Genomic DNA, 19,853 nt, shown 5'->3' with positions numbered 1-19,853 from the left:
TTACTTTAAAGCAGGCTCCGGGCAGTCTTTAAAAAACTACTAGTGAAGAAATCTTTGTCCTTGTATTTGAAATGTAACTGACAGAAAGAAATATAAAACATTACTGTGGTAACAAAGAGCCACTTCTGCAGAAATTGCATGCAGTAAACAAATCATACATCCCATAACTCACTGTAGCTAGTGCTGCACAATGAGACTATAAGACAGATATTGGAGCTGGAAATGAAGAAAAGCATGAGCCTTGTCTACCAGTTTCAAGGAGGAAATGAGTTACAGGTGAAACTTGGACTTTGCCATCCATTTCATGGGTGTGGTGCTTAGTTCTTGGTGACAAGAGTCTGGCATGCAGATCCACACATGCAATACAAACCCATGTATTTGATCATCCAGTTTGTAGGGAGACAGTTCCCTGCACTGGGAAAATTGGGTGCCAATCAATTCTCATCTGAATTGCTTTGCTCAATTCAGCTGCTGGAGAAAAAACTGTCTTGAGTTCAGAACTTCCTTCTGCAGTGGCCAGTCCATCAATACTGGGTCAGTATTCTCAACTGGAAGCAGGATCTGAAGCCTACATGTACATTAGGAGAACGCAACAGTCATTTTGTTTCACGTTTCATTTTTCAGTTTCAATCAAATGAGCAGAAGAATTACTTACGCAGCTAAGATTTCACAGAATCACAGAATCACAGAATTGTAGGGGTTGGAAGGGACCTTCAGAGATCATTGAGTCCAACCCCCCTGCCAAAGCAGGTTCCCTATAGATTCCCTATAGATTCCCTATCCCATAAGATACAGGACAAAATCTGATTTTTTTATTATATTCGTTACAAGGTGATTTAAAAAGAAATATTAATGTATCCAATCTTTAGAAGTACTGGTTAGTCTCAGAATTTGAAGATTTCCTTTAGCTCTCTTGATTTTGGTAAAACACAACATTTTTATCTGGCTCTACAAATGTGCACATTTGTGCTAGATGGCTGTTAAGCCTACATCGCAACTGAGTTCCCTGCATTAATGAACATACATCTTTTTATTGTGAAGCTCTTGGACCTTTTGTTCACAATTTCACCAGCTCCAAACAGCTCTTTAGAGATACAGAATTTTTATTTTTTTTTCCAGGGGCCAGTTTGAAAACATATTCTAACAGTTCACAGGAAGTCACCACTCTGTTTTGGGAGCTTTGTGCAGCTTTAGCAAATGCAGTCATTTACGATCATCAGTACCATGAAACATGCCCAGTTAAATCCCAGAATAGATTGAGCACTGTACAGATGCCCTGTTACATCCCACTGAACTCTCAAACAGGGCACACAGTTTGACATTTACATTCCTCCAGATACCACGGACATCCTCACTTAAAACTAGCAGGCCTCAATTAGGAGCTACATCTGCAGCAAATTTAGTACAGAGATATTTAAGTAACCACAGTGACCTCATGGACTGCACTAAAACTAATTACTAATGGTGAAAGTGTCTCAGATTCTCATATTCCCAAATTCCCAGATTCCCTAAACTGCCAACTAATTTGCTCAACTCTCAGCTATTATACTGCCACACAGATTAATACAAAATCCCCTTAGTAGAATTAATTTGCTTTGATCCAAGGAAATTAAGAACAAAAAACTCTGTATGATGTAAAAAAAACCTTACTACAAGTTAGGTGAAAGTTCTCTAAGGTAAGTTACACATTACAGTCTCAAGAACTTACTGTTTCAAACCGGGGGAAAATTGTCTAGGTTGCCATGCAGATTATAGCCACCCATATCAGGTTGGTACTCAGTCAGCACACACACACACACAAAAAAAAAAAAAGGCAGTATTCAGCCAGATAAACAATCCAACTTCATGCATCAAACCATTTTGCAACTCTGAAATTAATGCAATTAAGTTCTAGGAACGTGCAGGTAAGGTCTTTTTCTGATCAAATGTCATTATTTCTGTCTTAGGTAAAAGTCAACTATGAAATAATATACTAAATTACAAACACAGTAATCTGTAACATTTGGAGACTGAGGTGATGTTTACTATAAGCAAGTTCTCCCAAACCAACACTTACAGGAACCCATAAATTACATGTGCCAGGCAAAAGAGTGACAAAGCTGTTCACAGTACACAAAGTTCTTTGACCATTAACCATAAAATAGAAAAATTCAGGTTTCCTTGCCTGTTGCCAATAAACTGCTTCACTGCATTGTAGATTATTGTACACTTTACATTTGCTGTTTAAAAGGTACTTAAACTCTCTAGCAGCATTGCTATGTCAGGCTCTAATATACCCTGTTTCCAGGAAGATGATTTTAGAAAAATCGTAGAATCACAGAATCACAGAATCACAAGGTTGGAAAGGAACTACAAGATCGTCTAGTCTAACCACCCTCCCATTACCATGCCACCACAAGCACTAAACCATGTCATGCAGCACGTCATCCAGATGCCTCTTGAACACTGCCAGGGACGGCGACTCCACCACCTCCCTGGGCAGCCATTCCAGTGCCTGACCACTCTGAGAGAAAAAGTTCTTCTTTATGTCTAACCTAAACCTCCTCTGATACAACTTGTGGCCATTTCCCCGGGTCCTGTTTGTTGCGTAGGAGAAGAGGCCAAACCCCTCCTCATCACAACCTTCCTTCAGGAAGTTGCAGAGTGCAGTGAGGTCTCCCCTGAGCCTCCTCTTCTCCACACTGAACAATCCCAGCTCCTTCGGCCGCTCCTCATAAGAGTTCAGCTTCATTGCCCTTCTCTGGACACGTTCCAGGGCCTCAATATCTTTCCTGTAGTGAGGGGCCCAAAACTGAACACAGTACTTGAGGTGCAGCCTCACCAGTGCTGAGTAGAGGGGGATGATCACCTCCCTGCTCCTGCTGGCCACACTATTTCTAATGCAGGCCAGGATGCCGTTGGCCTTCTTGACCACCTGGACATATTGTTGGCTCATGTTCAGCCAAGCATCAACCAACACCCCCAGGTTCCTTTCCTCTTCATAGTCATAAAGCAGTTCCAACCTCAAAGTTCAGCACATGCCACTTTCTAATAACCAGTAATCACTGCTAAATCATCTTATATTTTCTGAACATGCATAAATGCCAAGCAGGTACCATGTTGCCCACATGCAGATGACCTTGTTATAACAATGAAGATTGTTTTTATTTCATCAAAACACTATCTGAAATATGAACATACTAGAAGCAAGTAAAACAGAAAACAATCATGCAAGTTTGGAGAAACAAAAACACAGCCACCTAGGGTTCACATGAATCTCCAGAATTAATATATTTTGCATCTGTTGAACAAAGTACCCAATTTCACATTTGGCATCATAAATATCAAATATGCTGACTTAAATGTATTTTAGAATGAACACATAGCCTTATTAAGTCGACCGACTTAATTTAATGCTTCCTTAATAGTTTACATGACATTGTGACACTGTGACGCTGAACTCAAGAAATCATTTTCACAGAATTTAATTCCACAAGGATGAAGGAAAGCTCTGGTAACTATTTTCTTAGCACTGTTCGGATTGAATTCCAGTTTTCCACTCCTTCTTCAGTAATTCTAATGAGGAAGAGTATGTCTCTCTGTTATTCAGAGAGGCATTTGAAAAGTGATACCACGATACTGACCATCTTTCTTACAGATATTAGATACAGGAAAGTCATGAAGCTCACATACTATAAATACACATAATAGTTTCTGTGCATAATGCAAAATATTTTCACTTATTTTAAAGAGTAGAACTATTTTTTTCAAATACAGGGATGAAAGACATGCAAAGGACCAAATATTCTATGCATACAATGCACTCCCATAAAATCAGTTTCTCTCAACTATTTATGTAAGCAAAATGTATACACCTTCAGCTAGCAGAGTTGGAATTCCAACATCTAAGATCGACTGCAACAATACAATCTTTACCGAGGCAGCTTTGTCTATGTGACCTGAAAAACAGATTGAGAAACTGACACATCCACTTGCCTCTTTACTCACTAAAGGTCATCAGATGGTGCAAAACGATCCAAGACTGAACTAAAGTAACATATTTTGAGCAAACCTTTATTATTTAAACCCACATCAGTTATTAGAGATACAACTTACCAGAATACTGTCCTTCACAAGGCAGATAAACTAGCCTAATTCCCACTGCACACACAAATTCTGAACTCACACTAAAACAGTGCAATTGTATTTGCCTTTAATTTAGGTTATCACTGTTTTTGCACATTTTAGAAGTGTGTAATCTTTTTAATTGAAATTAATTAATTAATCAAAGCCCAAAGGTGAGTCATTTCTCATTGATTTCCTCATGAAACTTTGCCATTCCTACCCAACACTTTACAAATATACACCAAACTTTAGTAATTAATCAGAAATCAAGTACAGTTTCTATTAGAAGCTCATAGCCTATCCAGCCATTACTAAATCAACTCATATTTTTCTCAGTTATTATTATTACATTTAAATCAGAGACAGCTTACAAATTACCTTACAAATATTACAAAAATCTGACATATTATTTGTAGTAAAACTGAGTACTTATTTCAATGGATCTGAAATATATTGATTCTGGAGAGGCACATGAATGCTAACTACTCATGGAAATTATAGTAATTTACTGTCACTCTCTGATACTTACAAGTTACTGCATTATAAACTTTCCCAGATACTACAGAATTTAAAGCATGCTGCTCTAAACTGAAATCAGTATATCTGTTTTAATGTATTTGCTGTTCATTTCAAAGCCAAATTTTGACCATGGACTTTTAAACTGCTAGGAATTGCTGGGTAAGGGATATTTTGAAGAAAAGTCAGTTTGTGATCAAAACAGACCATTCAGTGGTACCTCCATCACTAGTTACTATTAAAATATACAATCAAAGTACACATATTTTCACCAAAAATCAGAACGACTTCTTTATCACCCAATTTATGTGTCATAGCTCAAGAAAATTTGCACAGCCTGGAAAACTTCAAAGTTCTTGAGACTGCTTGTAATGATGAAAGTGTAAAATTCATTGCTATGCAAATTATTTACTGGGATATTTCTGTACTTTTAAATGAAAACAAGCATTTTCTTACTACATGGTTTTCCAGTTCCTCTTTTTAAAAATTAGTGGGGGTAATACTAAGTATAGAGAGGAACCACATAGTTATCTCTAATTTCTTTAGCTTCCAGAAATAAAAGAGGTCACCACTTCTAAAGCAACACAGATTACACACATTCAAGACAGTTGTTCTGATATATTCATAGATTTCAGATATTCAAAGATCTCAGGCTAGCCCACTTTCCCAATTACATTTATCAGGATAGTTAGCCAATATTGCCAGAAAACCACAGGACAAAAATAATTCTTTACTGGTAACCAGTTACAACCAGTGTGTTTCTCTAGCAGCATGCACATTTACAAACAAATTTCAGAAGGACTAAAGAGTATTAGCACTGATTTGGAAGAAAAAAAAAAGCAGTAGAATTTACTGTGGCAAATAGATATGAGAAAAAATGCATACCCAATGAGAACAGAACCTACTGAATATTTTGGAACTACAAATTTCTGAGACAAAAATGACAGCTGTAATTATTATTTATGTATGTGGCATGAGCCACAACTGTACATACTGTGAAGCTTTTGGTTGTGGTTCCACCAGTGTAAGAACAGAGCCCGTTTTTAAATAGCCAACATCTTACTAGTAACAGCATCTTCCAAATTAGGAAGCACTAGAAAGCAAATTATCACAAATACTGGATAAATGCATTTACTCGAAACTTCTTTTATCACACTATAACAATTCCCTAAAACAATTCTATAGAGAAAAGCCTTTTTGCTTCAGTAAGATTTGTGTTGGGAGACACCTAGAAATAATATTTTTCTTGAACATATAGAAAAAAAAAAATGAAAGGATGCAACTAACTTTGTAGAAAACTTGGAGAAACTAAATTTTACTATTTTCCAACCCTGAAAAGAAGGGGAAGAAGTAGAAAACCCCAAATCAAGACACAGTCTTCAAAGATTGCCAGCATTTGTCTAAATGGCTTTTATCTAGGGGCTTTTATCTAAAACAAGTTCTAGGCAAAACCAAAACATAAAGCAAATTGAAATAATTGTTCTCTCAAATAATCAGACATCTGTTCTTTTATCAGTCCTTCGAACAAAGTGCTCTGCAAGGTGCATGGGGAATACTAGCATCATAGCTCTATAAGGTTCAACACACAGCTTGGGGGTTTCCTGCCAGAGGGAATAAAGCTTGGAGAAGGCATTTTTTCTTCTCTCAATTTGTAGCAGTTTCTGTTTTGCCAGGTTGCTATTAACAGAATCATCTCTTTCAGTCAAGCCACTGTCAAGAAAAGTCAAAAACAGATTCTACAGCATATTTAAAGAAACATTGGATAATAGTTTTTGGACAAAATCATATACCTTCAGTTTTGGAACAGGTACTTGTAGAATAAGCTGCAGTGCCTGAGTACAGGCAGAGGAACAATACCGCTTCCTTTGTCAATTAAGTCAACACACAGCCATTTTAATTTTGTTTGTTTGCTTCTCCAAAAGTGACACCTTGAAAGATCAGATGATATCTCCTTCCCTATTAAAGGCTCATTTGCCAACAAAAAAAGTCAATAAGAGAGCAACGTAAGTCACAGCTGGATGTTGAAATGAGAATCATAGCAGGAGTAAGGGAGAAGCAATCTGAAGAACCTGAAGGCAATTTACCAACACACAGCCATTTCTCAGTCCCAAAACTGACAGTGTGGAAACTACTGCATTTCATTTAAAGCATGAAGCCCTGTCTCCTCTAATGCAGTTATTTACCTTAGTACTTTCAGTATTAAGGCAGATGTTCTTTAGATGAAAATATGTATTTGGGTGTGGACTGTGCTGGACTAAATAACAGGATACACAAAAACACTAAGAGATCTAATCTCGAAATTATTATTTTTTTCCTTTTGGTTTTGCTTTTGCATTGCGTTTGATCTGTTTGACTGCACTACTGTATGGCATATAACTCACTCAACAGCAAAAGCATCCATGCCTGTACACAAACAGCGGTGCTCTGTTACAGACACCGCGGCGAAGCGCAGCCATGCTTCGGGGGTACAGCAGTGGGAGATGAGCTATATAACTGTCAGAACGAGCACCACGCAGCTTGCAAGGAGATCGCCAGGCGGAAACGACACCCGCACAGCCCGAGCGCTGCGCCGCCGCCATGACGTACTGACGGCGGGAAAGCGTGTAGCGCCACCCCGCGGCTCCATCCCCCACAGCTCCCGAGAGAAGGCACGGTCCGCCGGAGCTGCTGCGCGTGCGCACGGCGCTGCCGCTGCGGTTATGGCGGCGCCCCGTAGCCTCAGCGTCTCGCGGTGCCGAGCGCGGTGACGAGCGCGGGCGGCGGGGGATGGCCGAGGCGGGGAACGCGATGTCTGCGCTGGGGCCGCGGCTGGAGGCGCTGGGCCGGCGGCTGGAGGCGCCGAGGGGAGCGGGCGGCGATGGTGAGGGGCGGCCGTAGGGAGTAGAGAGGGAGGCCGTTTCCTTCGTCCCCGGCGAGCCGCTGAGGGCACCGCCCTCCCGCCAATAAGGAGTCAGGGCCCGGGGCGAGACCGCGGTCCCCTGAACTTTGAGGCCGCTTTGTTGAGCGGGTGGTGAGGCTGAAGCCCGCCCCTGTGTGGCACCGAGGCGGCCGCTGTGCCCGTGCGCTGTGTGGTGCTGCCCGCGGGGCCCTCCGGTCGGTGACGGCAGGGCGAGCAGCGCAGAGCCTCCTAGAGAGCTGCGCGTTATCTGCCGCTGCACGCATCACGAGGGCTGACCCTGCTAAGGGGGCACTGTGTTCTTCTTCAGGTATCTTCTTAGCAAAGGGCTCTGCTGCTCTGGAGAGACTGAAGGACCTCTGTAAAGAAGGGAAAGAGAAAGCACATCATTCCACGATTCTACAGCTTTACACACAGGTAGTGCATACGAAGCACGTTAACTGCCTGCTTTTGGTGTGTGGGAGAAGGGTAGGGTACAGCAGGAACTGATCTGTGTCACCTAGCATGTGTGGTAACACAGAGCACATAAAATGCCAGTCTGCTTTTATTTGGTTTGGGAGATGAGTTAAGAATTGACATGTAGGACATAAAGAGACAGGAAGAGTTACCTCAACTGCAAACAACCATACTTTTAACTGGTTACTTTTTAAAATTAAGGATTACTTTAAAATTGTAATCCTTTACAAACTGTCACAAGTGTGCGCTTGTTACTGTACACTACCATCTGATTAGTTTGCTGGTGGTATTTTCACATTGTGTATCTTCTTGCTTCCATAGGCTGTCCTAGACATTACCTATTTTGAGGAAAGCCAGCTTGTGGATGAAGATTTTGCAGGGGAATCTTCATTACAAAAAGTTAAAGAACTTATCTGTATTCTTTCAGACCCAGAAGACTTAGTGAGGGAATGCAGCGTAAATGAAGAAGTGAGTACTAACATTATTCATCCAGAGAATTAACTATTTATTACTTAAAAATCAAAAATCTGATTTGGGTAGTAGCACTTGGTTTTTTTTCTCCAATGATCTTAAATTTTTCCCAACACAAATACTTTTTAGCTGTATTTAAATAATGATTCCTGAAAATAATTTTTTAAGTAACTTGTGTTCCGAGAATTTTCCTTACTAACATTTCCTGATTTCAGACACTTTTGACAACATAAATGCAAAGTACTGGACATATGACTGAGCACTGTTGTTAAGCACAGCCTTTAAAGACGGACGTTTAACATGTATGCATGCGTGAGTGTGTATGTGATAGCTCAGATGGCTTATTTTTTGGCTTATCACAGTTTGCTGGATTTTATTTCAGCCTGTCAACATCCTTAGTACAGACTTGGTAGAATGTCTTTACTGGAGAAAAGGAGCCCTGTTATACATGTATTGCCATAGAGCAAAAGAAAGGAGCGAATGGATGAGAGGAAACGTTGCTTTATTTAAAAAGGTAAAGGAGATTTTGTGAAGTGCTCTGAGGGTATGAGTGCATGTAAGTACAGTTAAAAGCATGACTTTTCTCTTTTAAAACTTTTTTTTTTTTTTTTTTTTTCCTCCTTTAAAATAAGACTGAGGAAATTCGTATCTGGAAGTATTTCTGGCTATCATTAAATTAATGAGAATTTATCTAATTTTTTTCCTTGTCTTTTAAACTATATTCAGTGTCTTAATGATGGAGTTCATTACCTGATGAAGATGCTTAGCTTTAGATGCCCTCTTCATTTAGATGGAGATGTCTCACTTCAAGATAAAGACACAGCTAGACTACTCAGTGAAGGTAAAAAAAAATAAAATAAAATAAAAAATACAGCACACACCTGTAACTGCTCCACTTTATGAAATCTCTATTATGTTTGTTTTTTTTAAATTTCATTTGCATTCAAAGACTCACTTTTTAGAACAAAAGCAGCAAACAAACAAACAAAAAAACAAACAACCAAACAGATATGAGAGAAGTAGGCAGAAGTACTGCTACTGCTTAAAATGTTCAAATGTTAATGCTCAAATAGCATCTTTTTGCTGGACTTGAAAGGCTCGTAAGTACTCTAGTATGAATATACCTCACCATACCAGCATTTAAAGAAATATGGAACTTCTCTTGGATAAATAGGCAAACACAATTAGCAGAGTATTTATATGCCCATCTTAAATATTTAAATATTATGAAAGGGCGAAGTGGGTGAAGTAGTGAGCAAGACACATTCTCTTCTGGGGAGCTTCAGTCATACAATTGTAGAAATGTGTGCTTTAGTCTACCTCTCAAATAGGCTTAGGTTGCCTTTGTCAGCATTGATTACTGTGTTACTAGAAAAAAGTAACAAACTGTATATTTGTTCACAAGAGAAGAATGAAATACCTGATCTAAATTGTGTTTTGCAGGTATATTTAGTGACACGCACTTACTGGCCATGATGTACAGTGGAGAAATGTGCTACTGGGGACTGAAATACTGTAGAGAGGGAAAGCAGGAGAACCTCAAGATGATGAACTCAGTGTCTGGCAGTGAGCTGGGCTGCAGATCACAGGGTGCACTGGTGGATTTCCGAGAGCTGGGCAAAACCATGTTAACAAAGTACATTGCTGTGTGTGAGGGACCTTTAAAAGACCAAGGATGGAACACAACAAGTGCAAACCAGATGCTATGTTACCTCAGGAAAACCCACAGTTAGAATTGTCGCTGTTGCTCTGTCGGAAGCTGCTCGCTGTGTGACGAGCGCTCATAGGATGACTGTCTGCTCCAGGCTGGGACCTGCTGTGCCTCGAGCCTGCCTGCTCGTACAGAATGTATGCTAAGTTGCATTAAAGCACGAGTTCAAAGAACGCGCGGCACGGCGGTCCAAAGTGCTGTGCGGTAGTGCTTCTGGAACGCGTCACCGTTCAAGAGCCCCATCGAATCGCGGGTGACGTTCCTCGCGGGCCTGCTGACGGCGCAAACTCCACGCTGGCCGCGGCGGCGTGTCCTCCTCCGTGCCCCGGGCGGGCGCCGCCTCCGGCCGCGGTGCGGCTGACGGCGGAGCGCGGCGGTATGGCGGCGGAGCGCGGCGGGCTGGAGGCGGCGGTGCGCGGCCGCCTGCGCGGGCTGCGGGAGCGCTGGGTGCGGGGCAGCCGGGAGAGGGGTGCGGCGGCCGCCGAGCCGGGCTCCACAGACGGCGCCGAGGAGGCGGCGGAGGAAGTGAGCGCCCTGCAGGCGCTGCCGGTGAGCGAGACCCTCCTTCTTCTCCGGCGCTGCGCGGGACCGCGTAAGGGCGCGGTGTGCGTGAATAACCCAAATTCCTTGCTGCAGCAAGGGAAAGACTCCGCGGTCTCTAGGCCTTCCGCATCGGGCAGCAGGGATAACGCACCATGATGCGCGGCACCCGTGTCCTACTCTCCCTCTGCGCCGCTCGGTTTGTCGGGCTCCCGGAGCGCTAACCCCCTGCTGTGGTTGTTTGCAGATCGACGTGCAGCTGTATATCATGTCCTTCCTCTCTCCCCAAGACCTGTGCCGCTTGGGGTGCACGAGTTGTTACTGGAGGGTGGCTGTGCAGGACCCCCTGCTGTGGAGGAATTTTCTCCTGCGGGATCTCCCGATTTGGACATCTGTTGATTGGAAATCTCTCCCAGCTGCAGAAATTTTTAATAAAGCCTTTTCACAAGTCAGCGATGAAACCCTGTATGATTATATGGCAGCGTAAGTATTTCTCTGTTCTCTGATACTATTCACAAGCCCTGCACAGCAGCCCACAGACAGGTTTTATATTTACAGTAGAAAGATTGTGTGGTAAGATGATACTGAATAAATGTTGATGGTTGTTAAACCCATTGCCTGTTTTGGAAATCTGATTTCCTGTTGTATGACAGTTTGGTCAGTTTGGAATTCAGCAGGATGTAAGATGCTTTGAGAAAGCAGAGGTTTTTGTAAACTATACCACAGGAAAACAGGAGAAGCTGCAAATCCTGGTGATGTTGATGAAAATGTTCTTAAGTACAATGGAAAAGTACACTCATAATAAAAGTACTAAAAAGTATTTCAAATACAGCAAAACTAATGATTATTCCTTATCTCTGAATTAGAGAGATATGGGTCTCTTCAAGCCAGAGATTGGACTATTCTGTGGATAACTGTTTGGAAGGTCACAGCCAGGGCATTGTGGTCTTGACTATAGAGGCTGTTCACAAGTGCTATCCCCCATGGGTCCATCTTGGGACCAGTGCTATTCAACATCTTTACCAGTGACATAGACAGTGGGACTGAGTCTACTCTTAGCAAGTTTGATGATGACACCAAGCTGAGCGTGTGTTTGATGCAGTCAAAAGGGGGCGATGGTATCCAAAGGGACCTGAACAAGCTTGAAAAGTGGGACTATGAGAACCTAACGAGGTTCAACGAGGCCAAGTGTGTGGTACTGCGTTTTGGTTAGGGCAGTCCCAGGTATATGTTTCTCCACAAGCTGGAGATGGAACTCATTGAGAGCACCCCTGTGGACATGGTCTTCAGGTTCTGGTGGATGGAAAGCTGAACACGAGGCAGCACTGTGCACTTGTGGCCTAGTTGGCCAACAGAATCCTGCTCTGCAACAAAAGAGGTGTGGTCAGAGGGAAAAGGGAGATGATTGTCCCCCTCTGTTCTCCCCTTGTAAGGCCCCACTTGCAGTACTGCATCCAGGCCTGGCGGCCCCAGCACAAGAAAGATGTGGAACTGTTGGACCAGATCCACAGGAGAGCTGGGAAGATGACTGGAGAGCTGGAGCACCTCTCCTGTGAAAAATGGCTGAGGGAGCTCAGCTTGTTCAGCCTGGAGAGGAGAAGGCTGTGGCAGTATTTGAAGAGCGTTTACAAGAGGGGAGGATTACACTAGAGGATGGTGAGGCACAGGTTGAACAGAGAAGCTGCGGATGTCCCATTCCTGGAGGTGTTCAAGGCCAGGTTAGGTGGGGCTCTGAGCAACCTGATCTAATGGATGGTGATCCTTCCTATGGTGGCAGGGTTGGAACTGGTTGGTCCTTGAGGTCTCTTCTAATTCAAGCCAGTCTAGATTCTTATGCTTTTTGTATTTTATTTTCAAGACTTAGGAGGAAAAAAAAAAAAAGTAAATATTGAGAGTGCATGGAATAACAAGTAGTACTGTTTTAGTTCTGTTGATTACTGGCTAAAAGATAAAGTCTGTGATTAGAAGTAGTGTAGTTTAAAATCACAGAAACCTCTATAGTGTGTTTGGATGACTGAACAAAAACTCTGTGACAAACAGATTATTCAGTTGTGGTTTTTTAAACTTCAGTTACTTTGCAGTAAAAGTTTTTCATTTGCAGTTACTTTTTCCCAAGATGATTTCATGAAACTTGCTTCATGAAGAAGTGCACTAAGACTCTACAGTCTTTTTGCCCTGCATCCTCACTTTGGATGGGAAAGAGGTACTCTGAATGTGAAGTAAAACATATTTCTGATTTTGAACATAGGATTTAAATGTTCTTAGGTCTGAATACTTAAGAACATCATATATTTGAAACCATCTGTCACTGATTGCCATTGTGTCACAAAATGGGTTGGGTTGGAAGGGACCTTTAAAACCATCTAGCTCTAACCCCCTACAGTACGCAGGGTTGCCACCCACTAGATCAGGCTGCCCAGGCCCCCATGCAACCTCTTATCCTAACAGTGCTGTATGCACAGTGTTGGAGTTTCTAATTTTCCTTTTTTTTTAATAAACAATAAGATTTATATTAAAGGTTTGAAAAGTCGGTGTTTGGAATCTGGATGAACTGATGCTTTTGCCTGCTTTATGGTGATGTCTGAAATCATCAGTTTGGAACTTTCACCAGTGTTTTCACCCTTTGCTTGAGTTATAGAAGTAACAAAGCATGAGAAATGTGGGGCCTAAATAAATGTTTATTGATTAATACCACTTTTGTATTTTGTGTTTAATTTCTAGTTGCATCTATTTTAACACAGATATAAAAAAAGCTGTCCCCAGACCAGAAGAAGTTTGAAATCAAGCCGCCCCCGCTATGGTGCAGTCGCTTCCTTTTTGCAATCGCTGGTCACTCAGTCAGAACCTCGTTTTGCTATGTTTGGGCCAGGTTTGGAAGAGCTGGATGACTCTTTAGTACAAAAGATGATGACGTGCCCAGAAATCCTGCTAGTGGCTGGCTTACCTCAAAGACGAATTCATGGTAACGATAGTGATGGTTATTGTTTGTATTAATTTTAATTTTATGAACAGATATAACAAAAAGCAGGGGAGAAATGGAAAAAGATTTTTTTTAATGCTCCCCTTGAGACTCAAAAGCATACTGATTAAAAAAAAAAAAAAACAACAAAACAAAACAACAAAAAACTCTCTGCATGTATTTATTCAAAAGGATAAATACAATAAGCATTAGAATAAGATTGTTGCTGCAGTAAATGTAATGATTTCATTAAAGAAAAATCAAAGGTATCTAGATTTTGTTATTTTTTTCTATTTTGATCCTAAATTCCATGTCAGAATTGCTGTGGTAATAGAAATTTTCCTTTAGATCTTGCTTGCAGTTAAGTGGTTAAAAACTAGGTTTGTGTTTTTTATGCAGGAATTCAAGACTGATCATGTATGTGATTCAGTCATCCAGTGTCAAACAGTGTAAACTCCAGAGTTGTAGGACCATGAAAAGGAATTTTGACAAAGTTTAAAAACTTTCTTTTTAACGTCTGTAATTTCACTTACGTCCAGACCTCACAAAAACTTTATTTCCTTTATTTAAACGCAGCACAGTTGGAATGATTACATTATCACTGTAAGAGGTGTGAAAATATGGTGTGAAAATAGAACTTCTTAGTTACCTTTTTTCTCTCATTTTCAATTAAATTTGTTGTAAATAGTCCAGAAACTTTTCTGTGCTAGTTTAGGGTGACAAACACAAGTCTAACTCCTCTCTTAGCTTTCTAGGTTCGACCCTAAATGTTAAATGTATGGAAATACCTTCTTGTTTTCTTCTAATGCTGCTTATTTTAGTTAAATTAACTGTCTGTGTGGCCAATTTAGAGCAGGTGTAAAATTTCATCATGAAATAATGTATGCAAACTACCCCTAGCAGCAGCATGTTTGTATGTATCCACTGCATTTTTCAACCTGGAACTTAATTGTATTCGATGACAAAGTGTTTGTAATCTTTTATGCTTTCTTTCCTGTAGGAATTGGATCAGGAGTCAGTTTTCAGATGAATAATAATCAAAAATTCAACATTGTGACGTTGTACTCAACCACCAGGTAAGATTACTTCTCCACAGAAAAGCACAATTTTTCAGTTGTTTCATACTTCTCTTGTTTGTTTTTTTGTTTTTTTTTAATGTGACTCCTTATAAACTGAAACTTCAATACATATCTTTACTCTTTCTCTTCCCTTCTTCAACTGCTACATTTTCATGTGGAAGTAATAAGCTTATTTCCCTAATTTTATATATTTATCATGCGTATTTGTTATACATAACAGGTCCTCCTGTCCCTCTTGATACCTTAAAAGACAATAACCATATGCTAGTTTGTCTTTTCGGGTATATTTTCATATGCATCTCACAAATCGCTTGTCATCTATAAACATACAGTAGAAAAAATGGGTGAGGAGTGAAAATTTTTGGTGGCTTAGAATACTTTCCTTCCACTTTACTATGCTACCTAGATTTTGTTTTGTATTCTCTACTTAATTAACCTGACTACTGAAATATTTTAATATCTTGTAGTGTGGAAAGGAAGAGAGCGAGAGAAGAACAAGCTTCTGTTGTGAATAAGATGTTCTACCAGGAGAACAGCACTGAAGGGAATCAACAAGCTGTGCAGTACAATGTAATAGCTCAAGTTAAAAGGGTGTGCGAAGTAGTTGATGGATTCATTTATGTTGCTAACGCAGAAGCTCATAGAAGTAAGGAACTTCTCTCTTTTTTGTTTTAATTCATATTTTGTGAATGGTATTTTACGGATGGTTGGAATGTCGTAAAGATCTGTGAAAAGAATGAAATACATGAAAATCCATTTTCGGATTGCTTCACTTTAGTGCTGTTTCTTCAGGTCTTACTCAGAGGTTACCTATCCTAAACACTTTCCATTATTTTCCTGTGAGGGGTTATGTCCCCTGGATTTGGTTATAATTAACATTGGTAAGGCAGTTATTTAAGCTATATCTGGTAAATGATTTGAATTTAAATATATACACACACACATATACACAAACTAAACAGAAATAAAACAAAAAACCTTGGGGGTTAGGAAGGAGGAAAACCTGGAATGATAGTAGTGATGGAACAGCCTGAAAACAGAGCCTTCACCAGAAAGGCTGCAGTGTAAGATGCAATTAATCCAGATCAGGATGGTCATATAGTAAGACGAGTCCAAACAAGCATCATGTTAATTGTCTTTACATACATCAGCTTTAAATGGACGAAAAGTGTTAATTCAGGAAATAAGAGTTATACTGAGGCTGCAGACTGTATAGTGTGTCAGTATTTCTCAGTGGCTTGTTGTAGTCTTGGACTCTGCGGGGTACCTGGAAAACACTGTGATGTTAAGGACTTGATTAAGCTGTATGTGTAATTTATAGAGCTCTTTAAATAACACCTAAGTTTGGTATAAAGATGGATGATGTAGCCTTGAGAGTAGCAAACTGGATAATTTGCCTCTCTTTCTTCCAGCCCTCTTTCCTCAACTCTGAGACCTTATGTATCTGAAAATTAATGCGCATTTGAAAATTATATTATATATATCTGAAAATTGTTTTATATACTTGAAAAAATATATAAATAAAATTAAAAACAATCGAAAATTAATATGTATGAATGTTCTCCTTGAGGTTTACGTGTATTTAATATTCATGTATTTATTAAAAATTGTTTCCTAGAGCATGATCGTGAGGAGGAACTGGCTCATATTTTGGCTATGATTGATCCAGCCCTTGGGCCTCCTAACAGACCTCTGCTAGTTCTGTCTTGTGTCTCTCATTTTGGTGTGGAAAGGATTCCTTGTGTTCGTATGGCACATCAGCTGCAACTAAATCTGCTACCTCGACCCTGGATGGTACTTGCTTTTAAATCTTTATCTTCTGTTTCTAGATGGCTCAAATGTAATGTAAGATCATTATAGTTCCTGAAATGTACCTATATAAGAAAGTGTACAGCTTTCAACAATACTATATAAGCACTCCACCTAAGTGAAGAATTTAGTGTATCTGGTCCTGTAAGATAAGCATTAGCCAAGCTGACCATAAAGGTGGTTTGGCCAGGTGTCCGCACAAGAAGCTTCAGATGGAGCCAAAACGGAAAAGAAGTGTGAAGTGCTGGTCTTAAAGGAATTAAGGAAAATTCAGTTAAATTTGAATTTAAATTTTCTGAATCTCAACCCAAAGCCTTAACTATAGGATGGATTTCTCTGATGTTTTTCATGAGTCTCTTAATTATCACTTGTTTGGCATGATGTACTGAGAGAAATGTAATTGTTTAGTCTAGTTTGGTTGGTCGGTTTAGCTGAAAGGAATCTTTGGAGACCATCTAGTCCAACTGTCTGATCTCTTCAGGGCTAGCCAAAAGTTAAAATATTTAGTGAGGGCATTATCCAAATGCCTCTTAAACACTGACAGGTGCAGGCATCAGGCACCCCTCCCAGAGGCCTGTTCCAGCCTCATGGTGAATACCACCCTCACGGTGAATAAACGTTTCCTAATGCCCAGTCAACCTCACCTGGCATAGATCTGTGCCCTTCCCATCCTATCATCTCAGAAACAGAGTCCAGCACCTCCCTCTCCACTTCCCCTCCTCTAAAGTTATAGACTACAATGAGGTCACCTCCTGACCTTCTCTTATCCAATCTGGACAACTCAGGTGTTTTCAGCAATTTCTCACAGGATGTACCTTCCAGCCCTGTCATAGTGAAGTACTTTAACATCCTTTTTTTTTTTAAACTGCACACAATATTCAAGGTGAGGCCACACCAAAACTGAAGCAGGAGCATCATTTCTGGCTGACTGTGCTGTTCAGTGTCCTCAACAATGTGATTTGCCCATTTGGCTGTCTGGCTCATGCTGAGCTGCTGTCACCAGCATGCCCAGATCCCTTCCTGCTGACTCGCTTTCCAGCCACTCCCATGTGTGCCTATGTCTGGCATTGCTCTCTCCCAAGAGCAGTTCCCTGCATTTCTTTTGTTGAACTTCACACTGTTGATTATTGTCTGGAGGTTCAAGGTATCTGCATCTCTTTTCCAGCAAACTTACTGAGAATGTATTTCACTTCTGCATCTAAATCACAGATAGAAATGTTGAACAGAACTGGTCCTTCTGTTGAACCTTGAGTTCTTGACAAATCAATTCTTTTTTTTTTTTTTTTTTTTTTTGCCTGAAGTGCTGGACCAATTGTTTCATGTGTGCCAAGTGGAATATTTATCATTATGGCTCAGTTACGTGTAACTTGTTTTCTGATAATGTTGTGTAGGAAAAGAAATCCCAATTTGTTTCCTTTGCTTTCTTTAAGAAAAATCTTCAGAAGCTTTTTCTTTTCAGTGTAACATCTGTAATAGGCACTTTATAATACATTACAAAATCTGAAAAGAAATAATACATCTTGAATTGTAATTGAATTGTGTTGACATTTTTTTAGAGGGATTTTCAAGTAGCTTCTCATCTGTAACGTAAATAAAATGTTCTCAAGTAGCGATTGAAGTAATTGAAATTAAATTCACCAGAATATCAAGAATGCAGGGCTTTTCTAATGAATCTCATAATTAATTCTTTAAAAAATGTTTTCATTTTGCACCTTGCTTTCAGGAAACTTGTGCTAAGGGTTTGGAAGTGAGTGGTAAAAATGTAAATTTGATAGATTTCTGACTCTAAAGATAAACATGGAGTGCAGCTAAAATATGATTACATTGCCTGTTAACTGTAATATATGAGATTTAAAAAATATTCTGTGATATTATTATTTTTACAGGTGCAGGACACTGTAGCTGCAACTTTAAGTGGATTGCTAAGTGGAATTGAATGGCTCTTGGAGGAAGCGGATTGTAAAAATATACAATAGTTGAACTTATTTTGTTTTACTGTATAGAGACTTCTGTGTTTTAAAATTCACACGAAATGGGAATGTCATCCTGAGTCAGAAATATCAGAAAGAAGATTTAAAACAAAATCTAGCGTATATTTCAATGCACATAAAAAAATTAACATTGTTAATTAGAAGAACAAGTAAGGGTTCTTGGGTTCCTGCAGCTGATGAAGAATTGGCTTCATAAAGGTATCTGGGTGTTTGGTTGTTTTGGTTTTTTTGCTTGTTTGTTTGTTTGTTTGTTTTTGTGTTAGTTTCTTCTTTGAATCTAGGGCCTTCAGAGTGCAATCTTTCCTGAGAATATCTGATAATCTAATCTTTTCTGTAAATATACCAAACACTAGGTTAATTTATCAGCGTAGTCGCATTGCACACATCTCGCCTTTAGTTATTTTATTTAGTTAATATAAATTCAGAGAGAGCTCAGCAGTGACAGTTGTCTGACCAAAGAAAATACACTACCTTGTTATCTTGCTCTTAGCTCATCTTTTGTAGGTTAACAGATAAATAGTATATTTTTCAGAATATTTCTCTCCTTTTTTTTTCCTTCCCCTGAAGTAATTAACTCTGTGATAAGAAATAGTGCTTAGGGGAGAATTATCAGAATTTGCAGAAACGGACAAGTAAAATCCCTTCTGTCAGTCACATGTTTCTTGTTTGTCATCTTATTTGCCAGTACACCACAAAACACTTAAGCATCTTCAACATTCTGCTGCAGATAAATTAGTTTAAACTGACATACATGTTGCCATGAATGAATATTAAGTGGAATGATTAATCTTTCAGTGCTCAAGGACCTGTCAGTTACTCAAATAATTGTTGCTATTTGCAGATGTGAAATATTTGACTTAAAATTTTCTACACAGTTGGAAATATTTTTGTAAAAAGGGAAACAGCACTTCAGATCTGGAATGGTAGCTTTTTTGTATTGTTGTCTTTTGAGATAGTTCTGCTTCTGGTCTTCCACCTTTTAAACAATTTTTCACAGAATCACAGAATTGTAGGGGTTGGAAGGGAGCTCCATAGATCATCGAGTCCAACCCCCCTGCCAAAGCAGGTTCCCTACAGCAGGTCGCACAGGTAGGCATCCAGGCAGGTCTGGAACATCTCCAGAGAAGGAGACTTTTTTTTAATTGTTGAATGAATATTCAGAGACTTCCCTTAGCTTTTTTTTGCCTATGAATGCATTTGTTCTGTTTTGTTTGTAGTTTATTTTCTTTACCTTTCTCCATAGAAATGCAGTCGTCTTGAAAAACTTTTTAGTGCCTAGATAGATAAATGGCTACATGGTGTAAGTACAGCTATAACTACC

General features: G+C 39.9%; 2 protein-coding genes across 2 annotated transcripts; both read left to right on the top strand.

Moving 5' to 3' along the window:
• Positions 1 to 7,407: 7,407 nt before the first annotated feature.
• CUNH5orf51 (chromosome unknown C5orf51 homolog) lies at positions 7,408 to 10,327 on the top strand. The gene is made up of 6 exons (XM_042826002.1): positions 7,408 to 7,480; positions 7,827 to 7,933; positions 8,294 to 8,440; positions 8,826 to 8,957; positions 9,170 to 9,284; positions 9,887 to 10,327. The coding sequence occupies exons 1-6, from the start codon at positions 7,408 to 7,410 to the stop codon at positions 10,174 to 10,176; spliced, it is 864 nt and encodes a 287-aa protein (XP_042681936.1). The 3' UTR covers positions 10,177 to 10,327.
• A 205-nt stretch (positions 10,328 to 10,532) lies between these two features.
• Positions 10,533 to 19,592, top strand: FBXO4 (F-box protein 4). The gene is made up of 7 exons (XM_042826001.1): positions 10,533 to 10,703; positions 10,942 to 11,177; positions 13,436 to 13,656; positions 14,654 to 14,729; positions 15,200 to 15,378; positions 16,351 to 16,526; positions 18,428 to 19,592. Exons 1-7 carry the CDS (start codon positions 10,533 to 10,535, stop codon positions 18,515 to 18,517), a joined length of 1,149 nt encoding a protein of 382 aa, XP_042681935.1. The 3' UTR covers positions 18,518 to 19,592.
• Positions 19,593 to 19,853: the final 261 nt, after the last annotated feature.

Source organism: Centrocercus urophasianus, unplaced genomic scaffold, assembly GCF_019232065.1.
Source record: "Centrocercus urophasianus isolate 14NV4802_14NV808 unplaced genomic scaffold, USGS_Curo_1.0 seq_25, whole genome shotgun sequence".
NCBI classification, from domain to species: Eukaryota; Metazoa; Chordata; class Aves; order Galliformes; family Phasianidae; genus Centrocercus; species Centrocercus urophasianus.
The sequence above is the reverse complement of the archived record's forward strand: the minus strand, read 5'-3'. Positions and strand labels throughout refer to the sequence as shown.